This window comes from Camellia sinensis, chromosome 6 (genome assembly GCF_055761805.1).
Source record: "Camellia sinensis isolate YWXY chromosome 6, ASM5576180v1, whole genome shotgun sequence".
Lineage (NCBI taxonomy): Eukaryota > Viridiplantae > Streptophyta > Magnoliopsida > Ericales > Theaceae > Camellia > Camellia sinensis.
In genome coordinates this window covers 194,688,290-194,705,765 of record NC_138966.1, presented here as the reverse complement: position 1 = coordinate 194,705,765, position 17,476 = coordinate 194,688,290, and the positions used below count along the sequence as shown (strand labels likewise).

At 35.6% G+C, this 17,476-nt stretch overlaps 1 protein-coding gene and 1 pseudogene across 1 annotated transcript; both read right to left on the bottom strand.

Moving 5' to 3' along the window:
- Nucleotides 1–186: 186 nt before the first annotated feature.
- LOC145793958 (protein FAR1-RELATED SEQUENCE 5 pseudogene) lies at nucleotides 187–1,998 on the bottom strand (annotated as a pseudogene).
- A 9,013-nt stretch (nucleotides 1,999–11,011) lies between these two features.
- LOC145793957 (uncharacterized) lies at nucleotides 11,012–11,509 on the bottom strand. Its single transcript, XM_082876873.1, has one exon. The coding sequence runs from the start codon at nucleotides 11,507–11,509 to the stop codon at nucleotides 11,012–11,014; it is 498 nt and encodes a 165-aa protein (XP_082732999.1).
- Nucleotides 11,510–17,476: the final 5,967 nt, after the last annotated feature.

Here is a 17,476-nt window from a genome sequence, read left to right as displayed (position 1 = left end):
CTTTCGGGGCTTGTGTTGGGGGGGCTTTCTTGTTGAATAGTATCTGAACAAGGCATATTGAATTTTGCGGTTAACATGGTTTTAATGTCTGTAATTAATTCATCCGCTTTCTCGACCGTCAAATTATATGTTTCCTCACTTTCAGAAGCTCTACACGCTACTGATCTGAATATTGCCATCAATGACCTATAACGTGAAGTTTGATGCAATCTTTACATCAACCTGAATATCATGCCCACACCTATCTTTCACATTTTCAGATCTTGCTTTTTTAGTCCATCTCTTCAGAATATATTGTGAAGGAATCTCTTTCAAATTGAGTCTTTCTCTAAGGATCTTCAAACAATGACTACACAAAATGCCCTTCATTTCAAACTTCCTATAATTGCAAGTGACCGAAGCATCACACTCCTGCATTACCTTCCTCACCTTTATACCATCACTATCAAGAACCGTATAAACGGTACTCTCACCATCATTTTCAATTTCTTCAATGTTGACTTCAAGGGACTTGACATACTCATCCTGAAATTCTTCAAAAATTTTATTTGTGTAAACAGCTGCAGCTTGCTCCATAATCTTCACTTTAATATTCACCCTGGACAACTTTTGGCATAGAGCATATTCAGCTTGTAACTCTTTGTACCTTTTCTCAGACAGCACTCGATCAAAATGCATGAAAAATTGCATTAAGTTATGATCAGACCGAATGAAATCCTTCAAGAAAGCATTAAAGGATTCACTAAGTTGGGTGCTACTCATGCCCGCACCCCATGCATTTCTAACATATGGCCAACCCCATTTTTCCTTGACCCCAAATGTTAACTTCAACCAATGATTATCTGTTACTTCATACTTGTCAAGCATTTCCTCCCATTTTAACATAAACTCTTCCTCATCCTCAATATCGTACATAAACGTGTATAAAACACTCTTCATCCCCTTATCCTTCATCGCCTTATCCTTGAAGATAGAATTTGCATGCCTTAATGCATTTTGCATCAAATGCCAAGTGCAAAGGCGGTGGGTTGTGTTAGGCATGACAATAGGTATGGCCTTAGCTATTGCAGCATCCTGATCCGTAAAAATTGTTTTTGGAGCCTTACTTGACATTGCCTCCAAGAATCTTCTAAAAAGCCATACGAAAGAATCGGCGGTCTCATCATACATCAAAGCTGCACCAAATACCACAGTTTCCCTATGATGGTTTAATCCAACAAAAGACGCAAATGGTCTATGGGCACTATTTAACTTGTAAGTAGTGTCAAAAGTGACAACATCACCAAATTGCCCATAATCCATGATCATCTGAGCATCGGCCCAAAATATGTTCGTAATCTGCTCCTCGTTATCTAATTGGACCGAGTAAAAAAAAGATGGATTCTCCAATGATTTGTCACGAAAATATTGCAAAATGCTACCTGCCTCCCCATATGCTAAACTGTTTTGCCTCTTCGTTCTCAAATAATTTTTTTGGTCAAGTTTTGTAAACCCAAGCGACTCCCTTCCACCAACTTCATTACCCATGAGCTCAAATGCAGCATTAAGACGGATTCCAGATCTTTCGGCTAAATCTATTTCGGTTGCCTGTGATGCAGATATCTTCCTTTGGGATGGTAACATATGCGTACATTCTGCTGGTACGAAGATATGATTATGTTGTTCAACAAAATCACTAACAAAAAATTTCTGAATATTCCTATCCCACTTAATGACAACTCGGGCTTGACAACCAGTCCTCACTTCCTGCCTAGGATTTTTTGTTAATGAATCTCGCTTGTCGACAACCCGAAATCCTTCCTTATTACAAACAAATTTCCTTGAAGTGATTTGCCCCTCTTTGCTCTTGTTTACATAACCCCTTCTAATACTAAAGCCCAACCTTCCTCCATAAGTATTATAGAAATCATATGCTTCTTGTTCTGTATCAAATGTCATGCGAACTCTAGGCTTCCAATCACACTCACCCCCGTCATTCTCATGATTGTTAGGTTCCATATCAATGTGCCAAGTCACTTAAAAATAAAAAAGTGCTCAATATTAGCATAAAAACTGTATACAAACCGAATAAGATAATTAACGAATAACAAACGTACCACCTGAATATATATAAACAAACAAGGAAAATTCTACTAATTAATAATTTTTACACTCTTATGATCAATAATTACTAGACCATATCAGGAAAATTCACTAGTAAAGCATCAACTACCTTTCCATATTTCTAACTAGTCATTTTCTATAAATTGAAATCCCATGTTTGCTAACTAAGAGTTCAAAGGAAAATTAGTGCAACAAAACTAAAAAAACTGATCATATGTTTACTTTAATTTGTATTTCCTTGGGCCTTAAATAGAAAATACTATAATAATAAACATTTTAAGTTTCTTCTTCTTCCTCACATTTAATTAGAAACCAAATTGACAAAAGGAAAAACAAGCACAATAGACACTTCCTAAATTAATAATTGACAAAAGGAAAAGCAAGCACAATAGCTTTAATTTTAGTTTATTCTTCAGCGTTGAGATTGAGGAACTGATGAGTGACAAAAATGGGAAAGAAACAGAAATTCCATTTTTGAAATAAATTCAACTCTTAATCTCTTATCTTCAGTAAGCATTATTTTATCGGCTGCCAAACAAAGGAGGAGGAGGAGAAGATTGGGGAAAATCTCAGATTCTGGGTGAGGGGAGGAAAGTGAGAAATTTACTATTCCCAACAACATAGATAGGAATCCAAAAAAATTAAACCAACAACGAACCCAAAAACATTACAAAATGAAAATCAAATTTTGAAACAGCTATACCTGAAACAGAAAAACAAGATGCAACTTGCCTGAAGAAAAATAACTGATTCCAAATTCTCTGAAACTGATTCCAAATTCTCTGAAACTGCAATAGCAGAGAACATCAAATCATCAGCTAAATTGCAAAATCGAACTTGATTTTATTCTGATTTTTTCAAATACCTTTTTATACTTGGGTTTGTCTTCACAACAGCGTGAATGAATTAAAGGAATATTGTGAAATTGATAGCAGATTTAAAAAGTGAATTCAGAGGAAGCTTCGATTTTTTGGGTCTTGAGATTATGAATATTGAAATTGATAAGTTGATTTCTAAGAAATCGAGAACATTTCAAAGCTTGAATCGTCGGGATTCATATCCGATTCCGATCTCGCAAACCCAGAAACTGATCTCCTAGTTCAGATGTCATCTAAAAACTGCTTCAACATCTCCTGGAAATGTACCTGTCCAACAAAAATTGAGTTAATTACGAGGATTGATAATCAAAAGATGGTAAAAAAATAGGAATTTGTCCCGATTACAGAGCTCTGAACAAGCCTTTTCTCTGTAATATGGAAATGAAACAAACAAATCTTCACGAAGAAGTAGAGAAATCAATGCCAAATCCACTTCAAATCCCATGTTCCCAAGTCTCAGTATTTTTTTGTCCCAATATACTCTCAACTGCATCATTTCTTGGACATTTTCAGAAACAAAATTCTCGAGATATAAAACTATACTGTTGAAGTGTATTGAGACAAATGAATAAATAGATTTGATAACAAAAGAATCGTGACTCAATCTCATGAATAAGTATAGTTTTATAAAATTTATTCTAAATACAATCGAAGTTAGACAACAATTTACAAACCTCAATCGCGAGCTCCAGATCTTCTAACAGAAGAGCGAGTTCAACATTTTAGTTACTAAATCTCATCGAATTTCCATGAAAATCTCTCTGTTTTCTGTAATTTTCCGAGAAACTGGAAAGAAAATTGAGAGAGAAAAACAGAGAGATAAAAGGAGGTTTGCTTCTTCCCACTGGAATGATATTCCGACGGGATGCACAGCGGGGGCGACCTGGTCTGTAACTTTTCTTCCCTCTCTCCTTTCGTAGGTCTGCTTCTTCCCGCTGGAATGATATTCTTCAGCCTGGGGGGAATTTTGAAATCGCAAAAATGGTTTTTTTTTTTTTTTTTTTTTTTTTGGAAAATCCTCACCAAAACGACGTCGTTTTGGTGAGGACGATTCTGAACCGTCAGATCATCCACTCTAGAGGATCACTCTAGAGAGTTACTCTAGAGGATCCGGACGCTCTTTGCTGACCCTTAAAAACCCTCTCAAGTTTTCACCAGGCATTTCACAGGGCGAGCTCAAAATATTACAATTTTGTGTAGTTCTTTTAAAATACGGATGATTGCATTTTACCCATCTGTTCGCGCGTTCCCATGTTTGATTTTTTATAAATGTACTTAAAAATTTTAATTTTACGTGATTTAAAATCAAGTGTTTTTATAAATTTCATGTGATTTGAAGTAAGGTGCAAAAATGACAGAATGCGACGGAATTGATGAAAAGACCAAAATATTCTCTCTCTTTTTTTTATTTTTTTTATGAATGTCATTTTACTATCCTAACTTTCTCTCTTTTAAATTGGGCTACCCAACTATCCCCAATGGCATTACATTCACGCAGCTACTATGAGGCACCATCTTCTTCACACAGCTCGTTCCACCCAAGGCATATCCACTCTATTAATGCTAACGACTAGGGGTGTTCGCGGATCGGTTTTGTGCGGTTTGCGGTTCGGTTTTGACCCGCCCGCATCTATGCGGTTTGGGAAAAAGTCAACCCGCAACCGCCCGCAGTGCGGTTTGCGGTTTGTGCGGATAGGGTTTGCAAATGTGCGGGCGGTTGCGGGCGGTTTGCGGTTTACACTTTTTTCTTTAAAAATTAATTTTCGAGTTTTTTTTTTCCAGCGAATTTAGGCATCAGATTCTTTTTATATATATGTGATAACAATTTTTTGATGAGTTTACAAATAAAAATTGAATATCAATGCATTAAATGAAAGTACCCAAAACAAAGAGACCCTACACTAGCATTTTTGTTATGAAAAAAATGTATATCAATGCATTAAAGGTTGTACTCAATTAGAATTGCCAGTTCAGTAATCAATAATCAAACTATAAGTTCTATCGACCATTAGAAGAAAAATTTTATTAGGAAAAAGTTGATGAATCACCAATGAAAATCATATAAGAAACCAAGTTTAAGACTTGATAATTCTACGGCATTAAGAAAGTTGAAAAATACTTAAAAATAAGGATCCTAGTGTCATAGAGAATATAATGGTGCTCCTGTAAAAGTTACAAAGTTGGTATATAAAAAAAAATAATAATAATAATTAAAGTGCGGGCGGTTTTTGCGGTTTGCGGGTTTAAACTGCGACCCGCCCGCAACCCGCAAATTTGTCATATTTCAAACCGCATCCGCCCGCATTATGTTTGCGAAACCGCCCACTTATATGCGGGTTGGGCGGATTGGGCGGTTTGAGCGGTTCGGATAAACCGTTGCCCACCCCTACTAACGACACCACTGATTGTGGTTCCTCTGTCTCTCTCTCTCTCTCCTCTTTCTCTCTCTCTTCATCTTCTTCATCGTGATCTTCTTCTTCTTTAATAGTAGTCTCTTTTGATCCCATCTGCTCTAAACTTTCCTCCTTAGCCACCCATTACATCTCTCTCTCTTAATATATATACACACAGAGACATACCTCTCTGTCCATATGATTAGTGTTATCTATTTGATTATTGGGTGGGTTTGATCTCTCCATAGTTCTGAATTTTTCATATTTGACAAAAACTAGAAGACGGGTAGCTATTTGTCTACCACCAAGGTGAGTGGATCAAACAGCAACACCATTGCCGTCGACGTAACCACCATCGTGACAGTCAACAGAAACCGCAAAGAGAGCACCAAACCGTTGTCAACGATGACAACAACGGCAAATTCGAATCAACAGAAAACGCCATTGAAGACCAATGGAAGGTTCAAAGAGGAAGAGGGAGACAGAGGATGTCGCCGTATAGGACGAAGGTGTGGCAGTGATGGCGGTGACGGAGGAGGCAATGTCAGAGGCGGAGATAAGCAAGTGACGGTCCCCTCATCATCTTCATCCTCTGTTTCTCTCTCTCTCTCTCTCTCTCTCTCTCTCTCTCTCTTCATATATATATATATATATATATGTTTGTATTGTATATATGTAATGATTTTCTTGGAAAATTTTGGGATTAAAATCTTGGTTGTGCACATGGGTTTGGAATTGCACAGTAAAAAAAAAAAAGTGAGAGATCAAAATTTTATTTTGAAATTTTTTATTTTGGTTCCCATTAATTTTTTATTCTGTTTATATTTAACCACATTATTTAATTTTCTGTTCCATACGATAGTGGGAGCTTTGGGAGGATAACATCTTCACAGATAGAAGTGATCTCAAAATTTTTTGGTTAGAAATTGGGTTTGGTGGCTTGATGGTTATATAAGAAAGTGGAAGGATAAATTGATCACTCAAAATTCTAAATTTGGCGCCAAAATCCTTAATTTCAGTGTAGACAAGCTTCTTTCCACGCACTATTAAGTCTACCAAATCTCGTCACTTTTGTGCATTACTGAAGTACATTTATAAAAGTTAAAGAGATAATGTGTTAATGCGCGAAACCGGAGGCGATAAAATGTAATTATCCATTTAAAATAATTTTAGACAAGTGTTAGTAAATTTTATAAATATTAATAATTAAAAAATAAATCATAAATATATTTTTTAAGAATTACTTAAAATATGAATTGTCCTATATTGTTATGAAAATCATACCATGTCCCTTAATTGTATAACAAATGACTATTTTTATTAATAAATTATTAAATCAATTAACTATTTTTTAATGATGTCAGAAATATATTTTAATTAACAATTCATATAATTTTATTATTGTTTATGAGAATAGTTAGAAATTTTATTTTTTTCATTAATTATGTTAAACAATTTTTTTATAAGGGGGTATTTGCAATTTCCAGGACAACATGAAGTAATTTGTGTTTTGAGTAAATTTTAAAAGGTGTATTTGTAATTTATCCTAATTAAAATTATAAATTTTTCATGAATCTTTAATTATTTTGTGAAAAAATCATAGAATTGTGATTATCTCTATAAGAATTGTAGATATTCAGCGCGAGAGACCGTTTAAGGCACTCGTGCATATTGTTGATGAGAAGAAATTAGATTTATTCAATAAAATTATTTTATTTTAACATATTGATTTTTTAAAAATTATAATATACATATGAAGGTCTTATAAATAAATTATTTATATTATCCAAAAAGGGATCCATAATGAATTTGGGCTGACATAAATAATATTATATCTTTTTATATGTCATCTCGTCGGAGGTGGACGAATGGCTGTGGATGACAATGGTTTTACAAGGAATTCGTGAAATTTGTAATTCGATCTAATTTAATCTAATTTAATAAGTTTGGGTTAGTTTTTTGAATTTATGGTTCAGTTTTAAATTGAAGAATTAAAAATTCGTAGTCTATGAATTGGTTCCGGATTGAACCTCACGGTTTTGGATTAGAACCAATCCGGACCGTATACAAATAGTCTATATTTTTATTATACATCCTCCCTCATAGTATCTTCTCTTTATTCTATATAAAATCTAAACTCAAATTTAAAACCGTATAATATCTTCTTTTATTACTTTTGTTTGTTAGTTTTTAATTTTAATTTGTAATGGTCTAAATACTTATAGTGAAACCAGTTTTCTTATGGTTGTTTAAATTCTAGAACAGTATGTCACTATTGTAGAAAAATATGTTGCTATTGTGGAACTAATATAGCGTTGTGTTTATATTTTTATGAAATTAAAGTGTTATATATATATATATATATATATGTTATTTAATTATGTGAATCCGTGGTTCTAAACCGATCCAATCTGCATTTAAATGGATTGGTTCAGATTGGTTCCATGATTTAAACGGATTGGATTGGTTCCAATTTTTCAGAAACCGTAGATAACGAATTGGTCTTGATTTTATCCCAATCCGATCCAATCTGGACCATGCTCACCCCTAGATGACATGAAGATTAAGTAGCTTTTAAGTACGATTTAATATATTTTATATTTTTAAATCATTGTAAAAAAAATTTTTATATATTTTATTTTAATAGTTAATGACTTTATATGTCATTAATTCATATTGTACATCTTATTTTTATTTATTTTTTAAGAATAATTGATTATAAATGCCTACAAAATTATTTTTATCTAATACCTAAACTAACTAAATAAAAATGTTTACAATTATTAAATAAAATGATTATAAAAATAAAAATCAAGACATAAATAAAAATTATTTTTGAGCTACTGCATATTGCAGAATGTATATAATGTATATTTTGTAAGTTATTTATTTTTTAGAAAGGAAGCTGTTCAGAATATTGTAAATGTGTGTAACGGGCCGTTACGATCGTTGTGTAACACTAAAACAGTCGTTATATATGTAAATTTTCGTCAAACCACAAAAGCCGGTGTAACGGATAGTACCTATTGCCGCAACCATTACGTAACATTGCTTTTTGAAACCAACCTTGAACTCAGTATTTAAGTAGAATGATTTCAAAGATGGTTTTGTCAACAATGTTTTTCCAATTATTTGGAAAAACTATTCAATGTGGTGGATTTCAGTTTTTTGAAAATTGAATTTTTTATTTTTCGTATTTTTTTTTTGTTTTTAGTAAATATTTTTAAAATTTTAAACAATTTTTTAACTTTTTAGATGCACCTTACTTAGATGTATCTAAATAGTAAAAATTTGTGAAAAATATTTTAAAAAATTAATAAATACACAAAAATATGAAAAATGTACTAACTTTTTATTTATTTATTTTTATATTTTTGGTATTTAGTGAATTTTTTTAAAATCTTTTTCACAAATATTATACTTTTTAAGCGTATTTATCTTAGGTCTGTCTAAGAATTTTAAAAAATGCTTAAAATATTAAAAAAATTCAGTAAAAACAAAAAAATTAAAAATTAAAAAGTAAAATTTTTTTAGAAGTGTTTTCTGAAAATTGAAACCAAACAAAGTGATTGTTCCTCGTAAGGTCCAATTTTTAGGTTGGTTGGCTTGGAAAGGTAGGTTGAAAACCTTAGGTTGCGTTTGGTTTAGTTTTAAAATTATAATTTAAGTGTGCAATTGTATTTTGAATTTGTGAATTTTTTAATTATAATTTGCAAAGAGAAAATTTGTTTGGTTAAAAGTTTTGAATTGAATTTTGAAATGAAAAAAGTTGTTTGGTTTTTTAAAATTTAATTCAAAAATTTATAACTCATAACCAAACACATAATTCAAAACTCTATTGAAAATTCAATTCAAAGCTCATAACCAAACTCTTTTTAAAATTTAATTAAAAAAATAATTTTTTTATTTAAAAAATTAAAAAATTCTGAAAATATTTTTTGTTAAAAAAAAAATTCAGCTAGTGTTTTAAAATTACTTTTAATTGTATATTTGGTTAGAATTTTTTTTAAAATTGTTTTGTTTAAAAACAATTTAAAAAATAATAATTTCTATATTTAAAAAATATAAAAAACAAATATAAATTTTTGTGCTTTCAAATAACAAGTTGCAAAAAAAAAAAAAAAAACTATTCCGGTCAACTGGCCAGATAACCAGGGGATGTCAAGGCGGACGATTCGGTAAACCCAATATGCAAATTCAAAATTCAAAAACTCTACTTTGCCAGACATGCATGTATTCAAATGTGGCCTAGAATCAATTTTTGAAAACTTAAATCAAACATAAATTTTTGAAAACTTAAATCAAACATAGCATTAAAATAGAAGGGTGGAAAATTGATTTGAAACTCAAACCAAACACAGCCTGTGTGTTTTGTGACTCATGATGGAACAGTGCTTCACTTATTGCTCCATTGCCCCTTTGTTTGGAGAATTTGGTCAGATTTCTTATCATGGTGGGGTTTGCAGTGGGTTCTTTCAGGCTCTATTGAAGTTCTGTTGCAGTGGTGGGAAGGTTTAAGATTCAAAAAACCATTTGGGAAGCTATGGAAAGCTATTCCATGTACAGTGATGTGGTCAGTGTGGAAATGGGCTTAAGTTTCAGGATTCTACTGTCACTACAGAAGAGTTGTTTGACCTGATCAAAGTAAGACTGACTCAAGATCTTAAATTTGGATTACTCTACCACTGATATGGTATACAATCTTAGCTCTATTAGGTGGACGGATAATTAGCAGCAGCCTCGTTCTGTTTTCTGCATCAGCCTTTGTATGCTTCGTTATGGTTGAATTCTCTTTGGCCATCCTTTTGAATAGTGCTATAAATGATAGGGCTTTGCTTTTGGTGCAAACCTAGTTAGAATTATATGCATTGCTTTGATGCTTAGAGCACGATTCCTGCATTTGTCTTGCTTTCCTTTATTGATGCTGTTATAAGGTTCTAATACTGATCACTCATATAATCCATAAGCCTTTAACAAATTCCAGAGGTTTCTCTGCACTTCCATAGGTTGGGAACCATTTCAACTATCATTGTTATTTCAAATTGAAGCTAAATATTAGTTCCTGTCTAGCCTCTACACTTACTGTATGCAGTGAATGTATACAAAATTCGGGAACCTTGCACTAGAAGGGTGAACATAAGAAAATGTAAGATGCATCTTTGAAGAAAATTTGACAATCTTTGTCGATCGCCACTTGAAATCATGGCATTTAAAATTTGAAAGATTACTTACCTTCAAATGAGGCTTACACAATTAGCCCTACCAAAAAAGTTAGACAACGGCTTATCTTACCAACACTGTGTTAACATCTCATAAGCATAACATTAACAATTTACTGGACACAACAATCTACATTATCTGTGCTAATGTGCAACGGTTACTCAAACGATGAATGCAGCATTAAGGAGTTGGCTAATCTTCAGATATAGGTACACTGCTTCAAGCTTCAGCCATTACAGAATGACAAAGACTCAATGCAGCAATGAGAGCCTTCAAATTGCATTTGTTAGAGTGAAAACATTGAACTCACACTTACTTATAGATGACAAAATGAGATAATTCAATAACAAGAATTAAACCACGAGAAGCGAAACAACAGGGCAATTGTTTGTTGAGTTGGTATCAAAAGAAACACCCTCATCCACTCTCATCTACATGCCCATATGCTGTTTGCTTTGCAAGAGCCAACTTTTCCTTATACAATTTCAATAGCTCAGGAGCTTCTTCCTCATGACAGTTGACAACCTTCTTTAGGAACCACTGTTCAGGTTTCTTCAACATATATGTCAAGTTAAAATTGTTGTTCTTAATCAAACCTTTTGACAACAATACTTGATACACTGCACACCTTGGCACAATCCTCTTTTCTAAGCTATAACCAACAAGTATCGAACTTCTTGCAAGAAATGTAGAATCCCAACCCATTTTATTGACATAAAATTCCATCACTTTCATGATCTTATGCTCGGACGCCGTCATACACCACGGATATTTCTCAAAAGCCACAAGAATCTCATCCTCAGACCAATCCCACTTCTTATAAACTTCAACCTTCTTCTCCCACGTCGATTTACTCATTAAGCTAAGCGCTTGAAATGCAATAATAAACTTCAAGCTCATAGGGTTGAAACCCATCTTCTTTACCTCATTCACAATCTGTAGACCGCTCGAACTCGCTCCGTGCGCCCCCCTTTTGGAGAGGGCGCGAATTGTGTTCTAGCTACTACAATTCGGACTCCTGTCACGGCTCTGAATCTAATCTCACAAAGTGCAATGTAAGACTGATAAATCACCAAAGAGTCCAAATCCGACAAATCATTTTGAAAAATCGATTTTAATCAAAAAGCGCCAAACATAGATTGCTTTGTCAGATTTTAGAGTCGCCACCTAAATATTTTATTTTGGGAAATTTAGGAAACCCTGACTCGTGCCTAAGGCCACGTGTCCGTCATCACCAAAGTTGCCTCGGCTCGGGAACTTGGGTACGAGGGGGAAAAGTCATGAAATGAGCACCCCTGCTCGCCTGATCAAAGGATCGACCTCTACTAATCATGATATGTTGTTTTGAAAACACATGTGTCCTTATTCCGATTATTAATCTAACTTACTATGTGATGCGCACAACACACAAGTATAGACTAAATCGCTCGATTTGGAACAAAACATCTCATGTTTGTTTTCGAAAATGGTTTGGAAGTGCTACTCGCAAGTAGGCTAAAGCGCGGATTTGTCACCCTCAAGTGGGCTTAAAACAACATGATTTTGCCACCACAAGTGGGCTTAAAACTCACATTTGATGAATTGTTCCAATTCAAGTAATAAAGCCTTCATTCACAAGCATTCATGCAGTTAAACACTTAAGCAGTTAGCCTCATGGAAAGCATTTATCATGGCAATCACTTACACACATGCAAGGATGCTAAAACATAAACACTCACAGTGTACTCCGAGCCAAAACAGAAAACTAGTTAGAAATCATGCATGATCCTAACTATACCAGATGCCTAATGCAACACATTCAAAATGCAACTAAATAGGCTCGGCTATCTAAGATGGCATATGAAATGCAACATTTGATAACATGCTTTGAGACACGTATTCAAGTAAGTGTATTGAAATACAATGCAGTTTGAATGATGGGCTGAGCCCGGTGCATGCAATACAAATGAATGATGCACGCATGCAAGCATAACGTATGCTAATCGAGATATGCCCTAAACTAACCATTAAAAGCTGATAAGTAAAAAGGAGAAAAAAATGGGGTTGGAAGACATGCACACACGCACGCACCCTTATTACAACATTGCGCCCTCTCGCAAGAGGGTCCGAATAAAAAGCTAACTAGCTACGCTAATTAAACTAATTATTACAAACCAAACTAATTAACTATTCTTAGTTAACTAATTATTACAAAATAAATCGATTAATTAAGCACATTAACTAATTAAGTACAAAACCGACAAATTAGCTAACTAAGTAAAGTAGCTAAAGCTGTTAAAAGTGGTCCTCGGGACGAGGGGTGCATGCATGCTCGATCGCCTCGCTCGGAAATCCATCGCTATGCCCAAAATTGCCTCTGTTTGCATTTGAGTTGATCTCTGAAAAGTGCACTAACTTCCAAATTGCTTCTGCTGCCAACATGGGGACCTCTTGGTGGGCTGTCGACCAGAAAAGGGGGTTGTAGACCAGAAAAACTGGTTGTAGACCAGAAAAAGTGGTCGGTCGACCACCCCTACTGGTCGGTCGACCAAAAAATTTGCCAAGCTCCAATTTTGCTACAACAGAGAACAACAAGGGGCATAGTAGTGTATTTGCAAGATATGTGTGCACAACCACCCTCCTTATCATTTCTCAAGCTCAAGGGAGTGCGGTACTCGACTCTCGGGCCACCAACCGAGCATTACAATGCACGATGGCCGAGAAACCAAGTTTGCACTAGTCAATATCAATGAATGCACACAAATAGCACATAAGGGCCTCCACCTCTATCATGCTTAGTCAAGGGGGTCGGCGACTAAGAAATGAGGCACATTTCATCACTTCAAGTATGAAACGTCCCTCGTTTCTCATGTTTAGATTAACGTCCGATCCAAACACATGCAATGCATCACACATGCAAATAACATGCTATCTATCAATGCTAGAGTGGCACTCATAAGGTTCCATCATATAAGCAATGCATGCATGGCATGTTTGGAAGCTAAAGCATCAAAGCAAGTAAAGAGCATCATACAAGAGGCATGCAATACAATGCTCAATGGACTTAAACCAACCCCAAACAAACCTCATGCATGCCCATACAATGGCCAAAATGTGCTGAAACTTAAACACAAGAAGCATGCTTAACTCATGGCTCGCAAGCAAGGCACAAATCTCAACCCTCAAACGTATTGAAAGAGTGATAAACATGAGAGTATAACAAGGCTATATGCTCTGAAATTATGTGTTAAATGATGCCATATCACTCAAACAATACAAATATAGCATGCAAGAGGCCCTAAAGCACAAGGCTAGTAAAGAGCAATACACAAGGAGCATGCAATACTAAGCTTAAACAACTAAACCAGCTCTGGACAGAACTCAACCATGCCAAAACAAACGCCAAAACGTGCTGAAAAGGGAGCCCAAAAGCTTATACAAGCATGCATACACATTGGTTCACAACAAGGCATAAAGACACAACTCTCAAACACATTGAAGGAGTGGAAAATGTGTGAGTGTGGTAATGAAATATGCTCTGAAATCATGTGAGAAATGAAGCTATACCATGCAAACATCACATTCCAAGCATGCTAGGGACCTCAAGCACAAAGCTAGTGAAGTCAACTATGCCATAGCTATACAAAGAAAGCCATATATGACCAAGACCACTTAAAACAGACCTCAAGCATGTTAAATCAGTGGCAAAAATGTGTTGGAGCAAAGCTAACACATGCTAGAATGACAGGTCAAAACACCAAACAAGCTAGGCTAGTGAACAAGTTTGCACTACAAGTGCATAAACCATGCAAGAGGTGACTTTGTTGACCAAAATCAGAGCTAAGGCATGCCAAAATATGAGTAAAAGCTTGCTAGAGTGGAGCCAAAAACATGCTAAAATGGTGGTCCAAAGCATAGAGCATGTTAAGCTAACTAAGAGGATTGCACTACAAGTACAAGGAGCATGCAACAAGTGATCAAACCAACTAAAAATAGAGTTAGAACATGTTAAAAAAGTCACAAAAACATGCTCAAACTATGCCTCAAGAAGGGAGAAATACATGCTCATTTGATCGGCCAACAACACATGCTAATAAGACAAGAGGAAAGGGGACCACCCCCTCCTATTTGGGGCCTCAAAACCACCTTTCTACCACTGAAATTCCTCTGAGTTTCAGTGATAAGAAGGCCAAAAAGAGGTGCTCCCAATAGCTTTAAAAGATAGCAAGAAATTAAGCAAATAAAGCACAAGAGAGTGAGAGACACCCCTAACTCAAACAAGGCCTCAAACAACCTTTTAAAACACTTTAAAACAAAGGTTTTTTCAGTTGAAATTTAAGCCAAAAGAAGTATGCAAAGGTGGCTAAGTATGCAATCAAAACAAAGCTTTAAAAGGGGGAATAAGACTCACCCTTCAAGAACAACAAGAACAGCCACTTCTGAGGCAAAACCATGCCAAGATCACTCAAATGCAACCTCCAAGGACCTCATCCCAAGAGTGAAGGTGCTTCGCTAGGTGTTTAGTGTAAAAGTGTGAACAAAACTCACTTTAAGGCACAAAATAGCACAAATATAGAGAAAGAGAGAGAGAAATCAAGAGAGAGAGATATATGTTTAGCCCTAATCCAAAATTTCTGAACCTTGAACAAGAGGGAGGAAGCTCCCTTATATAGAATTCATACTTCAAGCTTGTTAGACAAGCTAGAGGCTTGGTGCAATCCCTCCATACACGTGTATGGAGGATGCCTTCTGTGCCCAAAAGTTGGCACAGCTGGCAAGAAAAATATTTGCAGAAAGTGCAGAAAGGCCGCCGACCAGTTAAAGTGGTCGACCGACCACTCCCACTAGTCGATTGACCACAAAAAGTGGTCTACAGGGAATAAAATTGGTCGACAAGGGAGGAAGAGGGTCTATAGAGAGAGTGGAATATAGCGATCTGGGTTTTTCCCAGTCCTTTGTGGTATTCCGGACTCGAGTTCCGAGTTGTGTGCTGATATCTGTATCTTGTTTCCATCCTTTAATTTCTTATATTTGAGTTTTGGAATGTATTGGGCAGGTTTGTAATAGGTTGGTTGTGATTAGAAACATAGTGTTGCTGTCCAGTTTTTGGTGTCTTCGCTCGAGTGAGGCTTTTGTCGCTCGAGCGAGCTTTGAGTTTGTGTCTCTTGGCTCGAGCGAGCACTCTTGCGCTCGAGCGTGCGTCTGCATCTCTTTTGACCTGAAGGTTGTGTTTCTTGGCTCGAGCGAGTGAGCTGTATGTTTTGGGTTTCTTCGCTCGAAGCAGCTTTTCTTCGCTCAAGCGTGCTTCTGGGTTACAGACCTGAAGCTTCGTGTTGTTCGCTCGAGTGAGGCTTTGTGCACTCGAGTGAGGTTTCTTTGTGTCTGGTAGCTCGAGCGACCACTCCTTCGCTCGAGCGAGGGTCGATTATATCAGTTTGCAGCAGCGGGTTTTTACTCACTTTTTCATCATCTTCTTTACTCAAACCCTAGCCGTGGCTGCTTCTCTCTCTACATTCTCTCTTTCTCTCTCTACAAATACATCTTGTTCTAGAGACCTTCTACCCTCGTCTCTTTGTAAGAAAGGTTGAGCATCGCGGGGGCTATGTTTTGATCAGAAAAAGTTTGGGTTTGGAGCACTTTCATGTTCTTCTCTTCTTCTCCTTTGGGTTTCTCCATTTGAGGTAGGGATTTCCTTGCTCTTTTTCAATGCCTCGTTCATAGATAGACATGTGGTAAATTTATATTGCATGAAAATAATATCCATGTTGGATTTCTTTGAAAATCATGAAAGGGAACCTAGGGTTGGTTGTTTGAGAATGAGTTTGTTATCATTGATTGTTGTTTGGGTTAATTGGGGGGGGGGGAATCTAGCAAGATATAGTTGAAAGAAGAGAAAGCCCTAAATTATATTTTGATTTGGTAAAAAAAAAGGGGGGTTGGTTGAACAATGTTTGTAAATTACTGTTGTTAATATGGGTTGTGTAAAAGTGTTAATGGCTAAGGGATTAACTATGGCATTGGGATTATTTTGAAATGAATATATTGAACTGAGATGGGTTATGGCTTTATTATCCGTGGGATCGATTTTGTGAAATGGGAAAAGTGGGTTGGAATAAGTGGTGGAATATGTTGACCTGGAAAATTATGAAAGTTGATCTTGAAAATGGAAAATAAATATGAGAGTTGAACTATTATATCATGAGTGTTGAATACACACATTTGGGGGTTTTACCTTTAACTGTTGTACTAGTGTCGTTGTTGGGTTTAAGATAACATAAGAGTTGAGTCTTTTAATAAGTGTGTTGAATATATGCATCTAGAGGTTTTGTCCTTGGTCATCCGTGGAGGATGACATTATTGTGTTAAATAGTTGTGTATGCATTACACTCGTGTTAGTTGAACATTATTGAATAGTTTATGTGTATGTATTACACTTGTTGGTTGTGCTTTGTCGCGTTGAAATGATTAGTGTTATATACCGCGCTTAGAATAAGGGGTACCAGTACCTTCCAGCTAGCGCCTGGAGAACTTGGCAGAGGTACCAGCACCTTCCAGCTTGTGTCTGGAGAACTTGGTAGAGGTACCAGTACCTTTCAGCTTGTGTCTGAAGAACTTGGCATGTCATTTGTCGAAAGGTGTATCCTTAACGTACCATGCTTATGGCAAGTAGAGCAGGGCTTATTATCATCATTGTCTCGGTGTATCTGAGTATGTTATGGGTTACGATGGTCACAGTTTTGAAAGGCCGAGCTGCCTCATTTGTTGATTACATACTTGTTGATGATTTGTTGTTTCCCCTTTTACAAAAGGTATGCATGGATAGATATGAATGTGTTGGGAATAGACATAAGTCCTGTTTTGAGATTTTGGAAAGTGTGAAGGAAATTGGGTATTTGTGAATTC

Excerpts from the sequence above, each read along its gene's own strand:
- LOC145793957 (XM_082876873.1), bottom strand. The coding sequence starts at position 11,509 with ATGGGTTTCAACCCTATGAGCTTGAAGTTTATTATTGCATTTCAAGCG.